This window comes from Lolium perenne, chromosome 5 (genome assembly GCF_019359855.2).
Source record: "Lolium perenne isolate Kyuss_39 chromosome 5, Kyuss_2.0, whole genome shotgun sequence".
Lineage (NCBI taxonomy): Eukaryota > Viridiplantae > Streptophyta > Magnoliopsida > Poales > Poaceae > Lolium > Lolium perenne.
In genome coordinates, this window is record NC_067248.2 from 239438410 (window position 1) to 239465771 (window position 27362).

Here is a 27362-nt window from a genome sequence, read left to right on the forward strand (position 1 = left end):
GCACAACAAGGAGAGCACATCCATCTAGCTACTGCTATGGACCCATGGTCCCGTGGAGGACTACTCATGCATCACCTCGGATGAAGGCATGGCGATGTAGAGGCCTCCGGCGGTGATTTCCCTCTCCGGCAGGGTGCCGGGATGGACTGCAGAACCCTCCCGAACTAGGGTTTCGGTTGACGGCGTCAGAACTTTTCGTGGATGGAGGCTCTGGTCCCTGGGGTTTTTCCGATACGAGGAATAAATAGGCGGAAGGGCAGAGCAAACAAGGCGACGAGGCGCCAGTACATGGGCCAGGCACGATCAAGGGTGGGGTCGCGCCTGCCCTATGTACTGCCACGGGGCAGCTCTCCTGCGCGTGTCCTTCTGGCTCCGTCTTTGTCCCGGAAATACGACTCTGGGCTTTTGTTTCGTCCAATTCCGAGAAACTTTCATGTACAATTTTTCTGAAACACAAAAACAGCAGAAAACAAGAACTGGCACTACGGCACTCGTTAATAGGTTAGTCCCAGAAAATGCTAAAAAGTGTGGAAAAGTGCATATAAAACATGTAAGAATTGTAACAAAACAAGCATGGAGCATCAAAAATTATAGATACGTTTGGAACGTATCAATATCCCCAAGCTTAACTCCTGCTCGTCCTCGAGTAGGTAAGTGATAACAAACAAATAATTTTTGAGGTGACATGCTGTCACACTACTTTGATCAATTTCTCCTATAAATGTTCAAAGACTACCCTCCCAACCAGGGGGTCTGAAAGGGGCAAATCGATCTGCACCGCACGTTTTGCTCTGTACAGTAAATTTCAGATCCCACTTTCTACCTCAGCCGTCCGATTTAGTGAAACTTTTCTCACTCGTTCAGCTTCTGAAAGAGTCCATGACGCGTGGGACCGGCTATGGCAGGGCCCGACGGTGAGAGGGACGCACGCCCGCTCATTCGGTCGCCTTCGTTCTCCTCTCCATGGTGAAACCCTAGATCGCCTCCACCACGCTACCCAATCCCCGGCCCTCATTTCCTCCCCCAATCCTCGTCTCTTCTCCTCCTCCCCAATGGCGCCGCCGAGCCGCCGCCTCTCCTCCTCCCCCAACCCGCGTCGCCGCCTTTCCTCCTCCCAAGCGGGATGCAACCGCATCGGGAGAGCATCCGCGGGGCTGCTGCGTGGAGCACCGGGAGGCGATGGTCACCGCCGGTCGCGGGCGTCGCGGTGCGAAGAGCAGGTGGGGCCGCATCAGCCATCGCCTTGGGTCGCTGCCGTCGTCGCGGCTCCTCCACGCCATGGTCGTTGGACAGCGCCATGGAGCGCATCTCCAACAAATCGCGAATCCGGGACATGACGTGGATCTGCTCCGTCGACGACTGGAGGCGACGGGCTCGCGCGGGGCAGATCCGCAGCGGTGGCGACTGGAGGCGCCGGGCGCGGCCGAAGACGGGCCGGCGCGGGGCGGATCCGCTCCGGCGAATACCAGAGGCGAAGGGGCAAGGCGGCGGCCGCTCCATCCTTCCCCACGTGCTGGTTGTGCTGATTCCGGGCTGGATAGGTCGGTGCTGGACCTCAAGGGCGTCTGCTCCACTGACAGGTTCATCCCTCTCTCTCTCTCTCTCTCTCTAATTTTCTGGATAATTTTAATCCCTAGATCTACTCCTTTAGATCTCTGGTAGAAATTATGCTTATTGTTGCAGATAAATTATTTTCTATGTAACTATGCACCATTCCCTTTTGTCTCTCCATGTGCAATGCTTTTAGAATGTCCAGGAACATATTATGAGATCCAACGCAGAAATGGATGCCAAACTGAATTTTAGTGGTTGCTTTTATGCAGCCTCTTTGTAGTAAAAATGAAGCAGAGCAAGGGAATCATAAGGGAGGCAATGGGGATGGGAAGGTTTGATGGATAATCACCATTTCTTAACCATATTTGGACCTTCCAAGAAAATTATGGTAAAGCTTTGATTTTGGGGGCACAATGAATAGGGTTGTTGTGTGATATCAGTAAATTTGTTTCTGTAACATACTTGTGTGGGATGTATTATTCCTCACAATATTTGTTTTGCTGGATGCTAGGCAGATTGAACCTCTCCAGAGCTCATGCTTCTATCAACCAGGGCGGGCACTTTTTGCGGTCCCAAGCCTGTTCATGGACAAGGACGAGTACAAGTGGGGATTCCAATTTTCTTGAAGAGGAGTTGAGGGGTGTACGTGGGAGACACCAGTAGCAGCAGCACATCTGCCCTCACAGCTCAATTCATGTTGTGCTTTTATGTACATCAAGACCTATGATTTTAGTGATTTGGTTTCTCACCAAATTAGTGAATAAATAACAATAAAACCCAATTATTGTCATGGATTTTTAGATTTCCAGATTTTCCTTTTAGTGCTACTTGATGTATGAAGAATTTTTTTTCCTTTGGTTGAATCAAGTTGTTTGCTATCCCGCAGAAATTAATAATATGTCTTTCATCAAAGAATATTTCCATGGTGGATTGTCTGCATGAGTGGAACAGACAGTGGCGAAGCATAGGAGTGACAAGCCACGTGGAAGACACGGAGACGTTGAGGAAATACCCTCCCCTGCAGTAACAAGGTGATTGTCTGATTCCTATAACTGAATGTTTTCTTATGTAAGATCAGAGAAGTCGCCATTATTTTACACTACAGTGTTTCTCCATATTAATTGCAACTTACTTTCCTATTCTGTTTTGCTCGCCATTGTTGTATGCTTAGGACTTGTGAGCTCTCTGATTGGCGATTTATGAAATCCTCTAAAGATCAATATTACCTGGAGTATGTTGTTCTTTGAGTTGCCTCACACCAGGTACATTTTCTTAGCATGGCATACTCTTAAACACCATAAACTTTATCGGGTCAAATCCACGTGTTGCCAAATTATGTATGTCGTTAGTCCAATTAGGCAGTTCTAAGAAGTTAGTACTCCATATCTTTCTATTCATGTCAATTACAGGTGGAGTGCTACTTGCAGTTGTTTGTGTTTTGCAATTCTTATTTTATATTTGCATATAGTATATTTTCTCAAGTATGCCGCCACTTCATTTAATGTTTTTTTTATCATGGTGGCATGGTTGGTTCGATATGGTTTGCTTGTTCCGTTCATGTACTGATTCGAAAGCTAGGGCAGCAGTTAGTTTTCAAGAATCAGTTTTATGACTTCTAGCACAGAACTAATCTGCAGTTCGCTAGCTCCCTCTCTACCTAGGTTCAGCTAGAGGAGGTACTCTTGCTGATGCCTCAAGACACTAATCTTTTACTTGAATTCTATCCATAATTTCAAATTATTCTTTAAACATAAGTTGTAGAATATGTTTCAGCCTTTCCATAGAGTATCTATTGTGCAGTTTGGCTGGACGGTTTGCTTGCAGCGGTCAGTTCAGTGTAATGTCCAGAACAGATTTTTTATTGCATGGAGTGATCTTTTGTGCAACTTTAGTCATTTTTGACATTTTAATTAAATTATGAGCTAAACATGAAAACTCTGGAGGATGTTTTGTTGATGTTATAACTTTTATTGTTTGCAAGATTTCATTTAGAATATTGGTGCAGTGATTTTTCCAACTCTGGCATATATTTTCAAGTCCGAGGCATATATTCTATTGGAGCAGTGATTCTTCCAACTCTGGCAACATGTAGTTAATCATGTTCTCTCATATGTTTTGTTATTATTTTGTTTTTTAACAAAATTAAGAGATTGCATATAAATGAGAGTTCCTCATATTTTACCTAGGAACTACATGCATTTTATGAAAGGTATAGTCTTGATGGTTGCATTGAATCCAGAGTATAACATGTATTTCGCACATGCATTTCATCCCGCTTCCTAGAGGGCGAGCATGGAGCCGAGTTGAGTTTCCTTCAACCCCTTCCCGTTCCACCATGTAGCTCTGCTGGAGTTGGTACTTTGCATTTGTTCCTGCAGTTTGGCTTCTCCCAGCTTCATATTTTGGGCTTCTCAGCTTACTTTTGTGTAAACATGATTTAAGAGCATACATTTATCTATCTCCGGAACCCTGTGACTCAAAATAAGCTGCAAGCCAGCAAGAATATGATTTATTGTATCTCCCTTCCTTGATTTTTTTCTTCTTTACCTATGATATTTCTTTCGCAGAACCTGCTTTTGTTCCTTTCTCTGGGTGTGGTTGGGGTCATTCTCTAGCCCTTCCTGTTTCTAATTCATGTTACATTTCAGCTCCTCTAGGATTATAGCCAACATGTAGCCACCAATGTACAGAATAGATGAAGATAAAAAATTGTTTATGCTGCAAAGGTTTTAGTGGACATATGTATTTTATTCCTTGGCATTTGAGCTAATTAGTTATATACTTCCTATTCTGTACCTAGATTGCACATATAATTGATCTGCTGGTTGCCTCTTTTGTTTATTACCTAAATATAGCATCGAAAATGCATCCAATAGGTATATCAAGCGCCCTTTTTCTGTTTATTTTGCTTTCTTTTACAGTATGAAATAAAGAGAGGAACCAGTATGTTGTGAGATCTTCAGCATAATTTTACACATCGGACATTTGATCAAAGACCAATTACTTGACTTGAGACATCTATGCTTGACAATACTTTTTAGTTCCAGAAAGTAGTCCGTGCATAAACGAACAAGTTTTGTGCTTCTTCATAAGGATTCCGATTCCCTTGTAGAATTAGCAACTGAGTCAAGAAAGCCAGTGGTGAGCCTAGAATTTGACAACAGGATTTTAATAAAAAAAAGGTAATTGACAGCTCAAATCCTAATTTTAGCTGGCTATGGCCTTTGTTGACATAATGAGCCGGGAGAATGAATAAGGGATGGTCGCTCCCTTGATTCCAATGTTATGTTGTGTTATTTTCATATTTTTCATACATGCACACATTACATACTATATCAGGTAATACACAAACTGATTGGGTGAGGCGCATTATCTGATATTATCATGTTGTGCTGACTAGCAAGTGCCCTTCATGTTCATGTTTCAGGCACCTCTCTTAATTGGTTGTGATGTCAAACTTCAGAAACAATGGAAATAGTGAGAAACAAAGAAGTATTTCAAGCAAACCAAGGTATTCTATTGTTATCACTCCATTCTCTTGAAGTTTATGAATGGCATCAAAACTGACCTTTCTTGGTGGGGCAATACTTCCATGCATCGTTGCCATATTTAATTGGCCTTTAGAAATCAGTTTGCACCAACCATGTACGTAGTAGCTTGCTATGAGTCTGTTTAAACCACTTCATGGATCTGAATGGTTTCTATTAATGTTTCTATTTTATTGACTCGTGAGCATTGAGCTGGTCAGTCACCATTTCTGTATTTTCTCTTGGGGACGTTATATTGTCCTGAACTAACATCATGTGCTGCCAACATCTCTTTTTCTCGTGGTGTCAACAACTGCTTTCAGAGTAGCTGACTGTGCTTCTTCTGCTTAAGATTTCTATCATAATGTTATATTCACACAATAGAACCATTTGTATACGTACTGTTGTAGTTATGACATCCGTTAAATTTAGTATGTTCCATTTTCTGCTCGCAACGGAAGTTGCCAAAATTCCATTTAATTTCCATCATTCTTTATTTGCAGAGCACCAAAACAAGGCCTAATTAGTAGATGTGATATACATTCAAACCGTAATAATAAAAATGCAGCTCAAATCAATACCAGCCTTGAATATGAAGCAATCAATTACCTTTTTTTTCCTTCACCATGGTAGCGCGCTCATTAATTTCAGATTTAGTTGTGTATTTTATTTATGAACTATGCATGCATTGCTGCATAATATGGAAATCAAGGTCAAGCATTACCTGACATTCTATTCGTTACACTCTTTTGAACTAAAAAAAGTTACTCCCTCCGACCTCTACGGCCTGCTGCCACGCCACCGTCTGCAGATCCTGCAGAAAGTCCATGGCGTCCTATCTCTACGGCACGGGCTGCCGCCACACCACCATCTGCGGCTCCTGCGGTAAGGCCATGGTGCACGCCCTGCTCCGCCTCGGTCACCAATTCCTTTTGACGCCTCCTAATCGACGGTGGAGGCGCCGACGACGAAGCAAGCAGCCGGCCGCCGCAGCCACGGTCGCGGTACGCCTCTACTCAGCTAACTGTCTTTGTTTCAGTCGCAGCCCTCTGTTCCTCCTTTTCCTCGTAATTATTGGCAGACAGAGTAATTCGTGTGTGAATGGTGCCGAAGTTGTATTTACCGTGATTTAGTTTCATCAAACAACATGTTGAGCATTCTATTTGTTCTCTTCCATTTTTAGAACAGTTGTTAGATTCATTCAGGAGAATTATTTTAGTGGCCAAGCAGTAACAACAATGATTTATGTACTCAATTTTTTTACTCATGCGGGTTTTGATAGTTCCTGCTCCAGATGCTATCCCTCATCCAGGTACTGTGCTACTGGATACCTATACAGTCACAAGTTGAGTTTATTTTTGGATAAAGATGTGGTTCCAGATTAACCAACCATCTATATAGTTGTTGAATGCAAGAAACCTTCCCTAAGTAAGGTTTGAGACAGTATTTCCTTCATAAGCAAGTGCTTCGACTACCAATGGATACATCAATTTGTTTTTCTCTTGTAGTTTTGCACTGATGCTAATAATAGCTTGCTAGCAAAGATGTCATGAATTGCAAAGAGTGAAATTCCAGATGACTGAGTAGATAGATAAGCACAGTGCTCTATAAACACCAAGATCCTCCTACTCCATCTTGACTTGGGCTTCCTTGGGCATGGTATAAGTAGAGAGCCACCAATTCAGACTAATGATAGGACACCAATTCAGAACATAATGGTAAGATATTAGGAGACCGATTCAGAATATAATGGCCACCATTCCTTGGGCATGGTGTAAGTAGAAGTCCCTGCTTTCTTTGTACAGAATATAATGAACACATAGGACAATGTTAGGACACCAATTCAGACCACATATATACAATTGCTTAATGTCATATATACACTTGACACCATGGTTTTCAAGGCGACGCCTTGGCGCCTTAAGAAGGGAGGGCGCTTTGGCGCCTAGGCGGGCGCTTTGGACGCCTAGGCGCCTAAAGCGGCCGTTTTTACAAAGCGGAGGGGGAGCGCCTTGACGCCTAGGCGTCGCCTCGGCGACGACTAAGCGACGCTTTTTAAACCATGCTTGACACAATTACATAGGTTGACTCCACTCTTGGATCTCATGCTAGGATGGCTTCGGGTATTTCTACATCTTCGGCTTCGGGTACTTGTACATCTTCTTCCTCTTCCTCGTGTGGACTAAAGTTAAGATCCAAATAAATCACCATTTGTGGAGGCAAGTTGAGATCGAGGTCCATCTCCTCTTGTCGTACCTGCACTAAAAGAAACAAAAAAAACAGTAATGCATCAAAAGGTACAAAAATTATCAGTAATGCATCATAGATGATCCCTTATTTATTTCATTGGTTTCTCTTAATGCTTCATATGAATGTGCAAGTGTGTGTTCCTTGGTTTCTCTACTGACAAAGGAACAATGCATATTTTCAGCTTCAGAGTTGGAGCTGGAGGGGAAGATGCAAGTAATGGGAAATCTGCAGTTGGCGATCGACAAATAGAAGCTAAGCCTGATACGCTGACAGTTGATACTGGTGCTGGGGTTCCATTCCATCAAATATTTTAGTCAGTTTTCAAGTTCTTTGTATATGACCAGATATACAGAAAGCATGCTCAACAACAAGGTAGAGCTGCAAATATCTCTTCAAAGAATAATTATGTCCTTACGAAGAAGGTACAGCTGCAAATATCTCTACAAAAATATTTCTGTATATGACCAGGTATACAGAAAGCATGCTCAACAACAAGTTTCTTTAACACACTGAAGCTATCCATTTGATGTGCAGTTATCGACCATTCGAGACTTTGAACCCACTCTCAGAAGATATCTGCATGATTCCTCTTAAGAAGCTGAAGAGTTTGCCTTCTGGATTTACTTTGATGACAGTTGCATTTTTGGTGTAGAATTTATCAAGGTTATCACTGTGAAAACAACAGATACTACTTCAGAAAACCTGTATGTTCAGCAGAGCAACACCTTTGATGACCATGGAGTGTATACTTGGATTATTGAAGGCTTCACCAGACCTCAGACCCCATGCAACTCTCCAACATTTGTAACTGGAGGCTCCGCCTCTGCCCCATGGGGAACTCGCCTTCTCTGCTCCTGGAGGCTCCGCCTCTTCCCCGCATCCCCTGTTCCTGGAGGCCCCGACTCCTATGCTCCTATGTTTCGGACGGCTGGCGGGGATGCGGGCTCACCGTCGACGTCGAGGGTGCGAGCCCAGCTCCGGAGCGGGATGGGGACATCGGGATCTTGAATTTATATGTACAAGTGATATTTACTAGCTGAATTTCTCATCACATGATCGATCCTCACATGTCAAATACAATTTCTTTACTTTTTCCATACAAGTAGTAGACTGAAATTTGACGAGTCTTGCTCGAAGCATTTGCTGCTGTATGGTTTTTTATATGGTTTAAGTTAAACGATGTGACAGTTTACAAACAGTTGGTGAGCACTGCTGGTTGTTAAGATTATTTGAGAGTTGGAGGATATGCTTCTTCAGGTAACCCAGTAATGCTTGTTCATTATTCAGATCTAGCTTGGCTCTTGACAGAAAAAAACAGATTAAGGATGTTGTTTCTCTTTCCATGTGTAGCAATAATGCATTAGAGCAGAACGATTTGCGGACTTTGCTAAATTAAGCAAATTTAATGAGAAGTTTGGGCACTCGCTTAAACCCAAATTTGAAAAATCATTTAGAATATGGAAAACTGCTCTAATATTGCTTTAGTTTTGAGAAGAAATAAATGTTGATATGTGCTGCTACTTTGCTAAAATATAATGATATGAACTTACTTATTGTGTTTAGACATCCACGCGATATATTGATGATTTAGTTTTATACCATATGGTGCTTACCAATGTGGTTCCGGTAAAGCCTGACAAGTTGTAGAAATTGTGAAATATTTAATATCAATGGACAGTAGCAAAAAATGGGAAAACAAAATCTCATGGCAAAAATGGAAGGCGAATCTAATAGAACCGTGGGTACTCTCCGCATTAACTTTGAATGACCAATACATGAAAGATCGTCTTACAACTATTTTGGTATAAAACATCCTGTATAATTCTGTAAAATTTAGAGGAACAAGAAATAAACGTCATATTTGATGCGTATATAGCAACTCAAGATATGAACCATCACCAAAAATATATATTTAAGCACCAAAATAAATTATTTATTAAATTACCGTTCTATATGTCAGCATTCATTGGCATATTAATACGCTTTTATTTGCACTTGCGCGATAGCGCAACAGGTCATCTAGTCTAAGTGTAAAAGCAAACATAGCTGGAATCATAGAATTCTAACATAAGCATGATAGATATAATCAAACAATGAAACTTAATAACCATGCTAAAACATGAATAGTAATCAAACAAAAGAAAATGTATAACGTGCATGAAAAGCAAAATGATTGACAAGAGCATAGCATAGATACATAATAAAGTGGTACTCAGCTTGTCCCATAAGTGAAAGCAAAACATACATGCTTGGACACCTTTAAAATATTATAAGGATGACTAGAAACAAAAAATTTGAATAAGCAATACCATAATTATGAATCAATCAATAAAATCTTGGGACCATGCACATAAAACTAAGAATGACAACTATGCTCTCATAAGTGGTGCATAAACTAGAAGGTGGAGACACAACATAAAAGTAAAAGAAGGTCTCTCTTTGAGAGGCAAGTAAGATCACTCATGTGCTAGAGCTATTATTGAAACAACAAGAGTATAAAATGCACTTTTGAGAGGTGGATGATGTCAACGGTATGTACAAAGCATATGGGTTGTGCAAAAGTGCTACTTCTAAATCGCAAGGCTCATGCATAATTGCTACTAGTGCTCACACCTCGTCCTACTCACCTCGGATCACCATTAAATCTCATCACATACAAGTTGTTTTAACCGAGTATCACAAAGGGGTACCCCCGTGCCTCCTGTACAAAGGTCCTAGGAGATGCATTGCTTTTGATTTCTCATTTTTAAAGCATCTTCAACTTGGGACATCCATACTGGGACGACACAAGCAACAGATAAATGGATTCCTCTTATTTTTTTATTGCTAGAAGCTTTCTCATAAGAGATTGAAGATTTGTCCAACTGAAACTTCCACCATGATACCTGGCTTCGGTTAGCGGCCCAATGTTCTTCTCTAACAAAAATTTATACTCAAACTATTTTGCATGGATAATCTCCTTCATTTCAGACAAGATGAACATGCATAACAACCCACATGATATTCAGCGGCAAAACACGCTGAGGTGTCCCCAGTATTTAAATGGTTATCACACAAGAAGCAACTTAAAAGAGCTACAGTTACATAAGGAACACACGCTAGACACAATAGTCATTTTTGACTACTTTTCACGAGCAACAAAAATATAATACTTTGAAATTTAAATGTAGCACATGAGAAAACTACTATGGAATGACAATGAAATACCACATATAGGTAGATATGGTGGACACTTTGGCATATTTGGTTTTTGGTGGTTGGATGCATGAATAAAATACTCATACAAATGGAGGCTAGAAAAAGACCGGGTGCGACCAACTAAGAGAGCATAATGTCCATAATCATGCACAACGACAAAATATATTAATCAAAGCATAAAGTGATATACAAGTTGCAAACTAAATGATCATAGAGGCAAGAATTGACTGGAATGTAGTCAAACATGTTGGAAAACATGTGCCAAGTCGATCCAAATAAAAACATTCGCAGGAGAATATATACCACAATATTATTCTTTTCTATTGTATGCTAAAAACAATTCATGAAACCTTCAATGGCACACTAAACACTCTCAGTATTTGAGACTAATCATAATAAAAACATAATTAACAAGCTCATCATGAGAATAACATCTAGCAAGATATGCAAAAATAACTATGCCACGGTCTAAAAATGCTTCCATTTGCATCACATACACATAAAACTTTTTTCATGCTTCCAACGCCAACCAAATGAAACCAAACAACTCTCATATATGAAAAACAAGTAAATGTCTAGAGAGCTATTGATACACAAATAAATGTAAAAGTGGAGCGTGTCTCTCTCCAACGCAAAATGCATAACAGTGGAACGTGTCTCACTCCAAAATAAATTAACATGCAAAATAGCGGAGCGTGTCTCACTCCAAAGTAAATATGCAAAGCGGTGGAGCGTGTCTCACTTCAAATTAAACATGAATGATGGGATCCAACTTTATTGAAATTAAACACACAGCAAAAAGTAAAGACGCTCCAAGGATAACACATATCACATGAAGCAATAAACATATAGCGTGTTGAAAAATGACCTAGTGTTTTTTGTTGATGAAGAGGGGATGCCTTGGGCATCCCCAAGCTTTGACGCTTTTACTTCTTGGATATTTCTTGGGGGGTCCAGGGGACATCCCCAAGCTTGAGCTCTTGTCCATGCTTCATCTTATTGCATCATTCTTCTCTCCCTACACTTGAAAACTCCCTTCACACAAAACTCAGCACAATTGATTAGCAATATTAGTGCAAATAAAAATATATGAAACCAGCAAGGCTTCAGTAATGACACATATCAAACACTCATTTTAAGATATTCTACTGTAGCTACTTCTTCCCAAAGCTCCTTTTCACAAAAAACTCAAAAAGATGAAGCACAAGACGCAAATGCAAAACATGGCAGAAATCTGTCAAAACAGACTAGCAACCAGAGATCGAAATTAAAGAAATAGTTATGTTGCTCAAATCGAAAAATTCTAAACTAACGAAAGTTAGCTAACATACTGGGGCATAAGAACAAAAATTTGCAGCTCAAAATAACGTTCTGGCGATGTTTAAGAATTTGTTTCGTGACCAGCACAGAATCTGTTTCAAAATTACAAATACCCCATACATTGCTTTCTTTTTATTAGAGGCTACCCTTGGCACAAAAACAAAATAAAAACGATTAGGAGAGGTTATTACAGTAGCAATAAGTTCCAAGATTCAAGAAAGCAAAAATAACAAGAATAAAACATGGGTTGTCTCCCATAAGCGTTTTCTTTGACGCCTTTGAGCTAGGCGCAGAAAGAGTGCAAATCAAGTATTGTGAAGAGAGAAATCATTAAGATCGGGAATGAAAGTAGTTTCAACCAGACATTATATGCTATCTATAGTGGTTTTTGAAGTTCTTCTCTTATCACTTTTAGGTTTACTTTCTTCATCAAATAAATACTCAGGAACAATCCAATCAAAATTCCTATCGTAAGCTTCATGCACTGCTGAGTTTTAAGAGGTATTGGTATATTGATTTCCTGATCAAATATTTTCCTTGCTTCTATAGCTTCATACCTAAATTTTCTAAGCAAGGTTTCAAGAATGAATTCTTTTATCTCACCATCCTCAATTTCATGCAGTTTAAGAAATATGTATTGCAAGATGGGTGAAGGCTAATAAATTTACTCTCTAGCATTTTAACTAGGCAAGCTATAGCGGTTTCATAATCGGGGGCAAGTTCAGTTAAAGATTTTTCTGGGATTTTCTCATACTTACTAATATGATTAAGGAACTCTCCAATATTATTTATCCCTACTATAGATCCATCACCTATAGATAGGTTCCTAAACTCAAACTCGACAATAATCATGGTAAACTAAATGCAATAAAAATAACAACTACACTATTTTTTTGGGATTTTTGATGTAAATGCAAACAAGATAAAAATAAAATATGCAAGCAAAACAATAACAAAGTAAAATAGTTGAGAGTGAGAGACTCCCCTCGCAGAAGAGATGCTTTTCTCCCTGGCAACGGCGCCAGAAAAAGTCTTTGCTGAGCGCGGAGTTGATGAAGGAGAATTTATGCGCAACGTTGAGTGGAACCCCAAGAGGAAGGTATGATGAGCACAACAGGAAGTTTTCCCTCAGTAAAAAACCAAGGTTTATCGACCAGTAGGAGAAAAACGTTCTCTCCCGAGGTGTTGCGAACCAACTCAAGGCAGAGCGCATTACCGGCGTCAGCAGCAACGTGGAGACCTGCACACAAACAACCAAGTACTTTGTCCCCAACTTTCAGTGAGGTTGTCAAGCTCACTGGTTTTGCTGAAAACAAATGATTAAACGAACCGTGTAGAAGAAGAATTATTTGCAGAGAACAGAATAGGAAAAAGTTGTAGAAGATTGAAATTAAAAGAAGAAGGACAGGGATCCACAGTTCACTAGAGGCGCCTCCCCAATAAAATAAATATGCTGGGTAAACAAATTACAGATGGACAATTGACAAACAGAGATTCTATGCTAATGGTTGGTGCAGAGTACATGCTATGAAAGTACGCGGGCATTACAACAATATACATAGACCGTAATCCAACTACATCTATGACTAATAATCCACCTTCAGGATTGCATCCGCGACACCCTCCAGTATTAAGTTGCAAGCAACAGACTATCGCTTTAAGCAATGTGTGTGAAGTAAACGATGAAACTATCCTTGAATAGAACACCCATGTTTTCTCTCTAGTAGCAACGACACATCTACAACAATAGAGAACAAGGTCACTTCCCATGCTTAAATAGAGGCATGAACGCACTATCGAGGATAAATACTCCCTCTTGGAGTCGCTAGCATCTACTTGGACAGAGAATCTACTAGAAACGGAGAGCATGCAAGATCATAATAACATAATACATAATCTCAACCAAAGCAATCTCTCTATAAATCGGATCCACATCAAACCAACATGTAGCAATTACAAATAGATGATCTTGATTATGTTAGGCAGCTCACAAGATCTATACATGAAGCACAAGAAGGAGAGGACAACCATCTAACTACTGCTATGGACCCATGGTTCCGTGGAGGACTACTCACGCATCACCTCGGATGAAGACATGACGATGTAGAGGCCTCCGGCGGTGATTTCCCTCTCCGGTAGGGTGCCGGGATGGACTGCAGAACCATCCCGAACTAGGGTATCGGATGATGGTGGCGTCGGAACTTTTCGTGGATGGAGGCTCTGGTCCCTGGGGTTTTCCCGATACGAGGAATAAATAGGCGGAAGGGCGGATCAAATGAGGCGACGAGGCGCCAGTACATGGGCCAGGCGCGGCCAAGGGTGGGGCCGCGCCTGCCCTATGTACTGCCACGTGGCAGCTCTCCTGCGCGTGTCCTTCTGGCTCCGTCTTCGTCCCGGAAAAATAAGACTTTGGGTTTTTGTTTCGTCCAATTCCGAGAAACTTTCATGTACAACTTTTCTGAAACACAAAATAGCAGAAAACAGGAACTGGCACTGGGGCACTGCGTTAATAGGTTAGTCCCAGAAAATGCTAAAAAGTGTGAAAAAATGCACATAAAACATATAAGAATTGTAACGAAACAAGCATGGAGCATAAAAAATTATAGATACGTTTGGGATGTATCAGTAACCTCTTCACCACACACATCCCAGTGTCGCTTAAAGAAATGAGCCGGAAAACCATCGGATCCAGGTGCTTTGGTTGGAAACATTTGGAACAAAGCTGTTTTAACCTCAGCTGGCTCATAAGGTGCTGTTAAGATTGCATTCATCTCCGTATTTGCCTTCCTAGGCACATGATCTAGAACTTCATTCATGTTTTGGACGCCATGTGAAGTATAAAGGTTCCTGTAAAAATTGTAAGCCATATTCTGCATCTCCCCTTTTTTTCTCAGTGACCCGGCCATCAACACATGTTAATGTTTTAATCAAGTTCTTCCTCCTTCTCATACTAGCCTGCGGATGAATAATTTAGTATTTTTGTCTCCCGCAGAAAGCCACTCAATTCTCGATCTCTGGCGGCACATTATCTCCTCCCGATGAAAGAGTTCAACCAGCCTCTCACTTGTTTTTATCTCAGCATGGCTAGGACCAACACGCTTTGGTAGACTTCTTATTACCTCAAGATCAGCTTTTAGTTGTTTTATTTCTTTTCGGACACTACCAAAAGTATCTCTCCCCCACTTACCCAGTCCATCATATAGAGACAATAATTTTTTACAGACATCATTCTATGAAGAATTGGTGTGAACTATGAAGAATGGCATGCAGGCCCAACGTAGATACGGCCCACTCAGCTGGATCGTGGGGCCATACGATGCCACGTCAGCGTCACGTTACAAAACAAAGACCGTTGACCTGCGGCCCCTCAGTCCCTCCGTCGTCTTTTCCCACCTACCTCTCCAGTCTCCATTCTCCACTCTTCGAGTTCACCACCTCCGGCAGTGCAGTTCGTCGCCGGATCGCCTCTTCTCCCCGCTTCCGATCATGGACGTCGCCGCCTTCTCTTCCTCTGCAAACCCCAGCCCCTCCCCGTTCACCTCCGGCACGCCGTCCTCCCGCGCCCACCGCCTCTCCCTCCGCTCCCCACGGCGGCGGCGTCACCCGCTTCCGGCCCTCCGATCCCATCCCTCCGCCTCCGCCTCCGCCTCCGTCTCGCACCACGATGTGGTGGTCGTGGGCGCCGGGATCGTGGGGCTCTCCATCGCCCGCCACCTCCTCCTCCACACCCCGCTCTCCGTCGCCGTCGCCGACGCCGCCGTCCCGTGCTCCGGCGCCACCGGCGCAGGTACCCCTTACTTCGTCACGCGCGTGTAGTTTTTGGCTGCATCCCTTCCCTAGGATTTTGATTCCGGTTCGGCTGCCGCTGCTGCAGGGCAGGGGTACGTGTGGATGTCGCACCGGACGCCCGGGAGCGACACGTGGGAGCTGGCGGTGCGGAGCAAGCAGCTGTGGGAGGACCTCGCCGCCGAGATGGACGGCCTTGGCGGCGGCGGCGCGCGTGAGAGTCTTGGGTGGATGAAGACAGGTACAGATAGTGATCGATAAGGCGTTGACTCATTGTGATCGAATTGTGCATTTCTTTCTTCCTCTCAAAATCTAGGAGTAACAGACTACAAATCTATGAATCTGTAGTGAAAAAATTACAATTACAATAGCAGTATAATTTTGTTTGAAATGGTAGTAAAAGGTTAATGGCATAGATTTCACTGTCAGGACTATTTTAACTAATGCCACTTTATTTTTTCGCGAAAACGCAAAAGCCTTGCGCTTCGATGCATTGATAGATAAAGAAGAGTTTATGTACAAGTCCGAGTACGGACACAACACGCCGTACAACTCGACCCAAGAAAAGGAAAAGGCTAAACTAGGGGAGTAACTAGCGCATGCCCCGGGCTCCCGCGTCCGCCCATTGCCGCGCCTCGGCCATGATGTCGTTGAATAAGGAAGTCACGGAGGGACGTGCGTTGTCGAAGACTGCCGCATTCCGGTGTTTCCAAATCCGCCATGCCGTAAGCATGATAATCGACGAAGTGCCTTTGCGCAGTTGGCGAGGGGCGGTCCGCACCACCAGCGACCACCACTCCGCGAAGTCGCCCTCTGCCGTGGGAGGGCCTGAGGTGGATCGGATCCACGACAGGACCTCAAACCAAACTGTCCTGGAGAAGGAACATCCTGTGAGGAGGTGCCTCATGGTCTCAGCCGACTGGTCACAAAGCGGGCATCTAGGCGCGTGTGGTAGTCCTCGCCGTGCCAACCTTTCACCCGTCCAGCATCTGTCGAGACAGGCCAACCAAATAAAGAACTGCACGCCTGCACCTGCACATAGTTGGCGCTTGAGTTGACTATGCTTGTTCCATTAGATGTCCTTTTGTTTACTCTGTATGCTCCATGCCATGTTATTCATTTCTCAGTCACGGCTAGAGTTTAAACTGAAAGTGAAATGCTTGTTTTGTTAAGGAAGCTTATTAGTTGGAAGAACCTCTGAAGAGCTTGCTACACTGGAGGAAAAGACCAAGGTTCTGTCTCAGGCAGGAATAAATGCAGAGTGCTTGGCCGCCACTGCGCTGCATGCATTAGAACCAGCACTCAGTGTCGGAAATGATGGTGGTGCTATGTTCTTACCTGATGACCGCCAAATTGATGCGTTCCAGGCCGTATCTTTGATTGAAAAGGTTTATTCTTTATAACACTTTGATCTATTATAAGTGCAATTACAAGAATCTGGCACATCCCTAACTGTTAACATTTTCTCTTTTTAGACCAATAGCTCATATTCCCCAAAAGGGAGATACATGGCGCTCTACAATGATCCTGCCATGTCGTTGATCAGGTATGAAGATCTCTTCTTTCCTGGCAACTTTTGGTGGTTAAGCACACGGGCACTACAGCTACCATGCTGCTAGAATTGCAGAAAAGTAGCTTGTATGATTGGCTTGACGATGATGTTGTCTACTTGTCTGTTAGGATGCTTTTTTAGTGATCCCAGAGCCATTTCCAGTTTTCTGCATTATTGATGTTGGTTTTATGTTATACAGATCAGAGGTTACTGGAAGAGTTGAAGCTGTCCAAACTTCTAAGAACATCTTATATGGCAGAAAAGCTATTGTAGTTGCTTCTGGTGCTTGGACTCGATCCTTATTGCATAGTTTCCTAGGACCAAATTCTACGTTGGATATTCCAGTCAAGCCGCGAAAGGCATGCGATATTCTTACAACTTCTTGGTTTAAACTTTGATGTGAAAATCTTTTGATTGACTCTTCTGTCTTCTTTCTGACAGTTACAGTGACACTGTTGTGTACTTTCGTATCTTCCTTCTGATTTCTCCTTTGTATTTTTTTTTTTGCAACATACTATTTTCATAGTACTAGGCTTGCACCCAACACTCAAAACTAGCCTAGCTAACAGTAAACTATGCTAAACTGTTGACCACATTTCTTCCCTCATGTAGTATTCACATGTAGTTTTTCCGTGTGGTATTTAGAACTGATTGTTCCGACATCTAATAACATAAGAAGTGTGATATTTACATTACCCATTCCAGGGTCATCTGCTTGTGTTGGAGAAATTTGACAGGCTTAAGTTGAATCATGGCATAATGGAGGTAGGATATGTTGACCATCAGGGTGCTAAGTCAAATAGCCTACCTTTGTCTTCAAAATCAAATGAAGACGAGGATGATGCTTCATCCATATCAATGACCGCAACATTAAATACAAAGGGGCATTTAGTTCTAGGTAATCTATAGTCCAAACTTATCCTTTCGTTCCACCTTTTGCTGTCCTTTTTGGAGATTTCCCGTGATAAATCCGTGGATGGGCAGAACAAGTTCTTTTTAGTAAAGAACTTTTCAATTCAGACATTAATATATTTCCCTTTCAACTTTCAGCTATATTAGAAAAAAATAAATCCGTGTTCACCGCATTCCTATTTTTACAGGAAGCAGTCGCGAGTTTAAAGGATTTTCGAGGGAGGTTGATAAATCAATAATGAAGAGTATATGGGAACGTGCAGGGAACTTCTTTCCTGCGCTCAACAATATTCGTCTTGATATTGATGAGGCCAAAGAAATCAGAATCGGGCACCGCCCATATAGTAAGCGCCTTTCATGTTAGAGCAATGCAGGAATATAAAATGTGATATTATTAGCTTTGCAGTCTCTTTTGATATTAACGGAAAGAAAGGACTCATCTGTTTCAGTGCCTGATGGGAAACCAGTTATTGGTTTTGTTCCGGATCTGTCAAATGTTTTGATTGCGACAGGACATGAAGGAAGTGGACTTGCTTTGGTAAGTGGATTGTGTAAACCTTCTTCAGTTAATGTTTTTCCTTCTTTGTGCTTTCTGTTTAGTTGGGCAGTTGAGCATAAGACATCTGCAGGCTCATCCCAACCCCCTTCCTGGGAGTTTCCCCATTCATTCGTATAAATAATTTTGCATTGTGCTACCCTGAGCATATTTTTTGTACTTAGTTTAAGAGATGTCCAGTAGAATGATCCTGCATGTGGACACCATTTTGAACTGAGATGGATGAAACTATATATCAGAAAATGCGCTGCTTTCTTTTGAGCCCTTTGTACTGCAGTGTTGATCTTATTCTTAATGCCTTCTGAGTTTCCATATACATAAGCTGGAAACCAGGAATGCTAGTGCTATCTAGAGCAAAAATGAAGCTTTACTGAGATGCATACTCTGGTGAATTTCGAACACCAGAAGGCTAAAGCCTAAAGCATTGTCTTGTTGTGCATGATGAAGTGCCCTCTACTTCGGTAATGTGTCATTACTTGCTAATATTGGCACTCTGAACTGATCGACCTACAAGTAGCTAAATTTTTTGCTGATATCTGCAATCACGGAAGTTTGGATCCTAAAGTTTGCACATTTTTATAGACTGGAGTACACACTTAACATAGCATATTTACCATTTTCGATATAGATATATGTAATTTTCTGTTTAAAGTACGTTCCTTTCTGCATAAGAAAATCACTGAACCTGCTGTGTATGCCTTCGTCACTCTCAGAGTAAGCATGGCATTCCTATGAAATCTTGCATCCTCGATTGAATAGAACAATAGTTTGCTGATATAGGCAAATAATTACAATTAGGAGTTATAGGTTCACATCCTTAATTGTAGAGATCAATTTGACTGGTATTTATCGTTTTAAGAAGTTACGAGAATTGATATTCTTCTTGTGCCAATTTTACTTCAGTCATTAGGTACTGCTGAAATGGTCACGGATATGATTCTCGGTAATGCTGGAAGAGTGGACTTCACGCCTTTCTCCATAGAAAATAGATTTTCAGGTAATTCAGATGAATGTCATGGTAATTATTTTGCGATTAAATTGCTCATATGGTTCAGCACCACGACAATTTTTTCATGTCTGCAACTGTCTCAAATTAGGACTGATATAGACGGAAATCCAATTCGGCCCCCGGGTGCATATGAACCCATTGTTTGAAAGCACTTTTCAAAATCTCAGAAAATTCAGGAAAAAATATTCGCATGTACATACGGACATTTTAGATGTGCACTTTTTTTATATTTTGAAATTTGTATTTTATGCATTTTTCATGATAGGTTCATATGCATTTGAGAGCCAAAACACCACCTCCTGATATAGGTCCTCAATTTTTTTCAGACAGACCTGTATAACATAACAACTCGATTTACCTTACCTTCCAAACCCCTATTTATATGTGTCTTGATGTTCTACTGGTATTTTTCTTCTGAACCTCACAATTCTCACTGTAGCTAATCGCTATTCCACATGCCGCATGTCGGTTCATTACACAAAGTATAGTGGATGGAAATTCCCATGCTTCTTTTGGCAAATCATAATGCCTATCCATTCAAATTTTGTTTTTACTGGATTTACCTTCTTTTAAAAGTTGACGCAGTAGCAATTAAAATGTCAAAATTTGGGAAGTGAATTGCATGTTTTCGAGGAAACGCAAAAGCCTCGCGTTTCGATTCATGATAGAGAAGAGTAAAGTACAAGCCCGGAGGGGCCACACCCGAGGATACAACTCGACACCCTACAAACTAGGCCGCTGGAAGTAGTTTTGTAAGGCCCGACACCCCCGCTTGTCGCCACGCCCTGGCTTCTGCCTTGATTGTGTCGAGCAGACCGGGGATGTCGGGTTGCACGCCGTCAAAGATGACCACGTTGCGCCATTTCTAGAGGCACCAAGCTGTGAGGATGGTCACCGAAGAGGTACCCTTACGAGCCGCGGTAGGGGCTGAATGGACGGCCATCTGCCACCAGTCCACAAGTGAATTGCATGCTGGTTCTTCCCTTACATCTGTCAGTACCTAAATCATTAGTATGTATCCTAGGTGCAAAATATGTTGGTTTTAGTACAAAGGACGATGCCGCAGGGTTTGCTTCTGCTTAAGGAACTTTGTCATCCACGCAACTGGGTTATGGGCTATCCTTTCACCCCTGATGTCCTCCAAAACCAGTAGTCCAATTTGACTTTTAGGTTAGCTACTGATGCTTTCTTCTAGTTGATGCACTCAGTGGGTAACTGCTGCTTGGATCCTTCTTGTTACATAATGGTCATTGGCACAACTTATGACTGAGGGTGCTGAAATTTGATCTTGAGAACCGCCGAGAAGCATTCCTCCAGTCTGATCCAGATATCATCATCACTTCGAACTCCTGATAGCTAATGCGGCCATCCTGTTGCATATGCATGTAAAATGTCAATTATCCTTTTTTTTTGTGTAATTGGGATTAGAAAATCCCATAAATGGGACGGTTGCTGCATGGGTTTCCTGTTATATTAGAACTAGGAAAAAACTGTGCAAACATATCAGCAAATTATGGGGACTGTTGTTGATTTACGCTTCTTCCCAAGTGTAGTAATTTCACTTTGTCAAACATTAGTTTGCACTTCACGAAAACGAAAGAGGGGAAAGAGATAGTTTCCTGGCATGATCTTTCACTGGAAGCAACTTGAAACATGGTCCTTTTTAATTTGTTTTGTGAACTGACCTTATCCGTGTCAACATCACGTATAATGTCTTTGACCACTTGCTCATTAGGACCTAGTTCATCATCAGCTAAAGCCTCCATTAACTCCTCCATTTCAATATATCCATTGCCATCTTTGTCAAAGTATTTGAAAGCTTTAGGTAGGTACTCCTCATTACTCATCTTTTTGATGTGAAGTAAGACTGTCACAAACTCCTCACAGTCTAATGTGCCATTTCCATCTATGTCACCCTGGAAAAGGAAGAAAGTATGTTGGAACATAATATAGACTTGTGACCAATACTTGGTTGTAGTTGCATTTAGACTCATGCCAAAACTGGGAAAACTAGATATGTCCACTACCAAGTACTCGATTATGAGATAGGTCCTGTGTAATTCCACTTCTGGAAAATGGCACTGCTAACTTGTTGAGATTGTTCGGATCTCATTATAAACGAAATACCCTCCAAATGGAAGAAAATGGCCATCAGAATATCTCGGAATCGGGTATTTTGCAATGGCATGTAACTTGATTTCCAGTAGCATGTCATTTTTCATTGTATTTGTACACCTTCCATTTGATTTATTTTAATCTAGTTTCCACTATCGCAATAATCATAACTATCTTTTTCACATGACAGCAATGAAAATATCGTGATATTGAATTGCATACAGTAGGCACTCACAGCTTCTAACAGCATTTGTATCTCTGTTTCTGGAACAGAGTGACCATTTATCCGCAGGCCCTCCTTTAGCTCCTCAAGCGTCAAAGATCCGTCCTTGTCCTTGTCCATTGTGTGGAACATCTGAGTGTAGTTGTCGATCTCCTCCACTGGTAAACTCTTGGCAACGATCTTCATTTATCATTGGCAAATGATTCATATCGAAGAATATCACACCGGAAGAAAATCAAGAAATAATGTCACCTAGTTCTGTACAACTTACTCCAAGTGCCTTCTTTTTGAACTTGTTCATGGATGAGAATTGCTTAAGTCTAGATCGAACAAGCTCCCCAAGCGACACATTTGGAGCCTTATCGGCGTTCTTGAGCCACGGATGCTCTGTTTTGTAGGAGGAGGAATGCTCTTAGTTGTGCATCTCTGGACTTCAAGTTTTCCAATATAATATAAATAAATAATAAAATTTATTGCATACTTCTAGCATGTGGGTTATGAATGCGTATTGTGTTTGTTTGGTATGTCATTACCAACGACTTGCTTTGCTGTCAAGCGGGTAGAAGGGTTGGGATCAAGCATCTTCTTGACAAGGTCCTTTGCAGCGCGGGAAACCTTGGGCCATGGCTCCCTCTCGAAGTTGATTTCACCCCGGATTATCGACTCGGCAATTCGCTCATCGGTGTCTGCACCCGATCCAGCGGGCATGAGCATCGGAAATCGTAGGCATGCTGAAGAGGATGAAGATTGAAGCAAGCAAGAAAAACATATGCACCTCCCCAGAAAGGAGGGACTCCGCACAGGAGGATGTAGAGGATGATGCCGGCGCTCCAGACGTCCACCTCCGGGCCGTAGCTCCTCATGAGCACCTCCGGCGCCATGTAGATCCCGCTGCCGACCACCTCGGTGAACTGATCCCCGGGTTTGAAGAAGACGGAGAGGCCGAAGTCGATGGCCTTGAGCGGCGAGTCCTCGGACTTGCTGGCGAAGAGGAAGTTCTCAGGCTTGAGGTCCCGGTGCATGACCCCGTTGTCGTGGCAGAGCTGCACGACCTGGGCGATGGTGCGGCCGATCTTGGCGGCGGCGCGCTCGGTGTAGTGGCCGCGGGCGAAGATGCGGTCGAAGAGCTCCCCGCCCTCGCAGAGCTCCATGACCAGGTGCACGCCCTTGGCGTCCTCGCATGCCTCGCGGAGCCGCACCACCGGCAACTCCCCGCCCTCTTCGAGCGCCGACATGCGCCGCAGGATCTCCACCTCCCGCCTTACGTCGTCGGCGTCGGCGCGCCGGCGCAGCCGCTTCCGCTGGATCGTCTTGCAGGCCAGGGCCTCCCCGGTGGCCGCGTCGTCGCACCGGCGCGTCACACCGAACTCCCCGCGCCCGAGCTCGGCGCCCAGGCGGAACCGCTTCGCGAAGCACTGCCCCGACGGGCCGCACTGGTCGGCCTCGCCGAGGATGGGCGCGCTCCGCCTCCACTTGCCCTTGCGCTTCTTCTTGCCGTCGCCGCTGCTGTTGTCGGGGGAGCAGCGGCCCGGCTCGTCGCTGCTGGGCGCGGGGAGGATGGCGGCGGTCGCGCGCCTCCGTTGCATTTGCAGCAGCTTGGAGGCCGCGATGACAGAGTAGCAGCCACCCATGGCGCCCTCCGCCCGGACGCCGCGGGTGCTCGCCTGTCTCCGCCGCGCGCGCGCGCACCCCCTTCCCCTGCTCCCTGGGCTTGAATTGATTCGTGCGCGTGCGTGGGGAGGGAGGAGAGGGAAAGCCACCGGTGGAGGAGGACCCCGCGCGTGGCTGGCCGCTGGTCTCGGAGTCGGCGCGCGCGCGCCACTTCTTGCGTGGCAAATCCAGGCCACCCGTACAGCCGGCGTACGGAAGCAAGAACGCCGGGCCGGGCCGGATAGGCCCATGCTTGCTAGAGGCCTTGTTGCAAGGGATGATGATGCTAGTGCAATGCGACAAATCGGAACCTTACTAGCAGGAGGATCATGAGGGCGATTTACACAAAAATAACCCAAAAGTGAAAGAAAAGCACAAACTGACCCTCCGGACAAATTATTTTACACATCTAAACCTTTTGTGTGGCGCCCCTCCCATGGGCGTCACATATGGCAGTGTGGCGCCCCTCCTGCCAGCGCCACTAACCCAGCCGACGTGGCACGCTCGACGCTGAGCTGGTGCGCCGATCCGACGTGGCAGCATGTGTGGCGCCCCTCCCGTCGGCGCCACACATGCACTTATAATTGCCCAAAACATACTGTAAGACAAATCGTCTGGGACTTAGCCGTTTTGCGAGGCTGCTTGTGTGGCGGCGATGCCGCGGGCGCCACACCTCACAGTGTGGCGCCGATGCCACGGGCGCCACACAAAGAGACTCGCCAAAACGGCTAAGGACTAATCGTCCGGAGCCCCTGGATGTTCTCGACCCAAAAGTTGATATAAGTTGGCATGTGTGGCGCCGACGCCATGGGCGCCACACAGTGCAGTGTGGCGCCAGTGGGAAGGGCGCCACACATTGACTTGTGTTAAAACCATGAAAAATCCTACCATACTCCAACAGTTTTGAATACAACATTGCACAGAATATGTACGACACAGCACAATGGTTGAAATAACAAATAAGGTTCGACGACATCAAGGTTCCAATTACAATAAGATTCAACGACATGAAGGTTCGAGAAGATCAAGGTTCACACAACATCATGGTTCGACAACATAAAGGTTCGACAACAAGAACATAGCCAAAGGGACATCACTGCGTGGCAAAGGCTCCCTCCCCCCTCGCCTTCTTCTTCTTAGATTCTTCAGCCAATTCTTTCTTCTCCCTTATGTCACGAGCCAACTGAACGACCGAGTCGAAGAAATGGTGGCGCTCCTCCATCTTTGAAGCTTCCGCTTGAGCTCTTTTCTCTTTTATGCGCTCAGCCTCCTTAGCCACCTCCTCTAGGTGCATCCTATTTTCCCTCTCCCTCGCTATTTGAGCAAGTTGGCAGCTCCTCAGGAATTTTTCCCGTGCCAAGCGGTCCCGTTCAGTCTTGATCTTCTCATTCCTCTTCTTCTCGCGCCATATGTATTGCCGATACTCCCTTTGCATACGGGCACGCTCGGCCATCTTATTGTCTTCCTCCTCCTTCTTCCTCTCAAGTTCTTCCTTCTCCCTCTTCCGCACCGTCCTTACCGCCTCCTCCCAAACCGACTCCTCCTTCTCATTGCCCTCCCACGCCCCCTTCCCCTTGTTGGGTTGGGTTGCCATACCTGAAAACAAAATTGAGAAAACCAAAGTTAGTCACGGAATAGGAAAATACATAGTACAATGCAATTAGTAACTTGGAGACACATACGGATAAGGCCCCGCTAGGTATCCTAGCATACTAGTACCGCGACGTTCACCATGGCGACCTCTACTAAGCCCTACATGAATCCTTGGTTGCCTTGGAGCTTGTCGCCATTGTGATTGATGGCTTGGGGCTTGTTGCCTTGGAGCTTGTTGCGAACGAGCTTGCTGGCTTGGAGCTTGTTGCCTTCGAGCTTGTTGGCTTGGACCTTGTGGCGAAGGAGCTTGTTGCTTTGGAGCTTGTTGCCTTGGAGCTTGTTGGCTTGAACCTTCTTGCGAAGGCGCTTGCCTTGGAGCTTGTTGCCATGGGGTTTGTTGGCTTGGAGTTTGTTGGCTTGGGGTTTGTTGGCTTGAGGTTTGTTGGCTTGGAGGTTGATTTGAAGCTTGTTGGCTACTTGATGCTTGGCTTGTGGTAGCATCATTGCCCTTTGATTTTTTGTCGGATGTACACTTCCTTTTATTGTGGCCCTTGCTATTGCATGATCCACAATTAGTTGGCTCGCGAGCCTCTTGGAGAAGGTCAGACAACTCTTTGCTCTTGCATGCCCGATAGAAGTTTGCACAAAAATGCCTCATGCACCATCGGTGGTGCAAGGGAGCATGCCCGGGAATGGCAACCTCCACCGCATTGAGAATTCCTTGATGACGATCGGAGATGACACACACTTCCTTTGAGGGTGGTATGACCCTCGTCCTCAATATATGGAAAAACCATTGCCAGTTATCATTGTTCTCAATCTCTACCAATGCAAAAGCCAATGGTAGTAAACGGTTGCTCGCATCATTTGCTATTGCCACCAATAGTGTGCCCTTGTACCGCCTTGGCCAAGAAGGTACCATCCACGGCTATCACCGGCCTACAATGTTCGAATGCCCTCGTGCATTGCTGGAATGACCAAAATGCACGGTGAAATACCCTCACTCTTTTACCGTCATGCAATGTCATTTTGGTTGCGGAAGGCTCCACTACATGCACCATGCCCGGGTTAGTTGCGGCCATCGCTAACAACAACCTAGGGACTCGGTTGTATGCCTCCTCCCAATCACCGTACAACATCTTGAATGCGGCTTGTTTGGCCTTCCATGCCTTCCCGTACTTGAGTCGTAGGAAAACCGGGATTTCACCGTATCTTGCACGGACCTAATGCTCATGGTAGGAAGTGATGATATCTCCGCCGAGAGCTTGTATGCAATGAACTCGGATGTGAGTTGACGGTGGTCCGGCTGCGCATTGATACGTCCAATTTGCATCACTATTTTATATCATAATTTGCTGTTATTCATTGATATATTTCATATTGGGACACAATACTTATGTTATTTCATCTATTTGCATGTTTCATCATTATTGGAGGATCAAGCACCGGAGCCAGGATTCTGCTGGAAAAAGCACCGTCAGAATGCAATATTTCGGAATATCAACTGTGGAAGGAAATTATACCAAAAATCCTATTTTTCCAGATGACGAAGGAAGCCAGAAGGGGGAGCCAGCTGGACCCAAGGTGGGCCCAGACCATAGGGCGGCGCGGCCCATGGCCTGGCCGCGCCACCTGGTGGTGAGGGGGCCCCACAGCCCCTTTCGCCTCCTTTTCTTCGCGAAATCCTTCGTCCCGAAGACCTAAGCCACAGAGGGTACCTCACGAAGAGTTACAGCCGCCTCTGCGGGGCGGAGAACACCAGAGAGAAAAGAGCTCTCCGGCGTCTGAGATCCGCCGGGGAAATTCCCTCCCGGAGGGGGAAATCGACGCCCTCGTCACCGTCATCGAGCTGGACATCATCTCCATCACTATCATCATCATCTTCATCATCATCACCGCCGTCTCCACCGCTGCACATCGTTACCGCTGTAGCAATTTGGGTTTGATCTTGATTGTTTGATAGGGGAAACTCTCCCGGTATTGATTTCTACTTGTTGTTGATGCTATTGAGTGAAACCATTGAACCAAGGTTTATGTTCAGATTGTTATTCATCATCATATCACCTCCGATCATGTTCCATATGATGTCTCGTGAGTAGTTCGTTTAGTTCTTGAGG

At 44.1% G+C, this 27362-nt stretch overlaps 3 protein-coding genes and 1 long non-coding RNA gene across 8 annotated transcripts; 3 read left to right on the plus strand and 1 right to left on the minus strand.

Annotated features, from left to right (window-relative positions):
- The first annotated feature begins 1050 nt into the window (after positions 1-1050).
- Positions 1051-2581, plus strand: LOC127302402 (uncharacterized). Its single transcript, XR_011745706.1, has 3 exons — positions 1051-1580; positions 1824-1942; positions 2066-2581. It is a non-coding gene; the product is annotated as an uncharacterized lncRNA (long non-coding RNA).
- A 14-nt stretch (positions 2582-2595) lies between these two features.
- Positions 2596-8110, plus strand: LOC139831116 (uncharacterized). Of its 5 annotated transcripts, none has more exons than XM_071820376.1 (5): positions 2596-2816; positions 5846-6085; positions 7194-7228; positions 7513-7753; positions 7866-8110. In XM_071820376.1, the coding sequence occupies exons 2-4, from the start codon at positions 5909-5911 to the stop codon at positions 7643-7645; spliced, it is 345 nt and encodes a 114-aa protein (XP_071676477.1). In that variant the 5' UTR covers positions 2596-2816; positions 5846-5908; the 3' UTR covers positions 7646-7753; positions 7866-8110. The 5 variants fall into 5 exon arrangements, 4 of the variants coding, with proteins under 4 accessions (XP_071676477.1, XP_071676474.1, XP_071676476.1 ...); XM_071820373.1 differs by having other exon boundaries at positions 5893-6085; XM_071820375.1 differs by having other exon boundaries at positions 5893-6085; positions 7513-7703; positions 7800-8110.
- Positions 8111-15233: 7123 nt separating this feature from the next.
- On the plus strand, positions 15234-22482 carry LOC127302404 (uncharacterized). The gene is made up of 10 exons (XM_051332854.2): positions 15234-15636; positions 15724-15876; positions 16809-17023; positions 17111-17181; positions 17387-17546; positions 17893-18085; positions 18288-18443; positions 18549-18637; positions 19559-19652; positions 22053-22482. Exons 1-10 carry the CDS (start codon positions 15336-15338, stop codon positions 22055-22057), a joined length of 1437 nt encoding a protein of 478 aa, XP_051188814.1. The 5' UTR covers positions 15234-15335; the 3' UTR covers positions 22058-22482.
- On the minus strand, positions 20283-23741 carry LOC127302403 (calcium-dependent protein kinase 22). Its single transcript, XM_051332853.2, has 6 exons — positions 22778-23741; positions 22536-22688; positions 22274-22389; positions 22015-22182; positions 21350-21580; positions 20283-21034 (listed from the first exon to the last, which is right to left on the minus strand). The coding sequence occupies exons 1-6, from the start codon at positions 23631-23633 to the stop codon at positions 20912-20914; spliced, it is 1647 nt and encodes a 548-aa protein (XP_051188813.1). The 5' UTR covers positions 23634-23741; the 3' UTR covers positions 20283-20911.
- Between the last annotated feature and the right edge of the window lie 3621 nt (positions 23742-27362).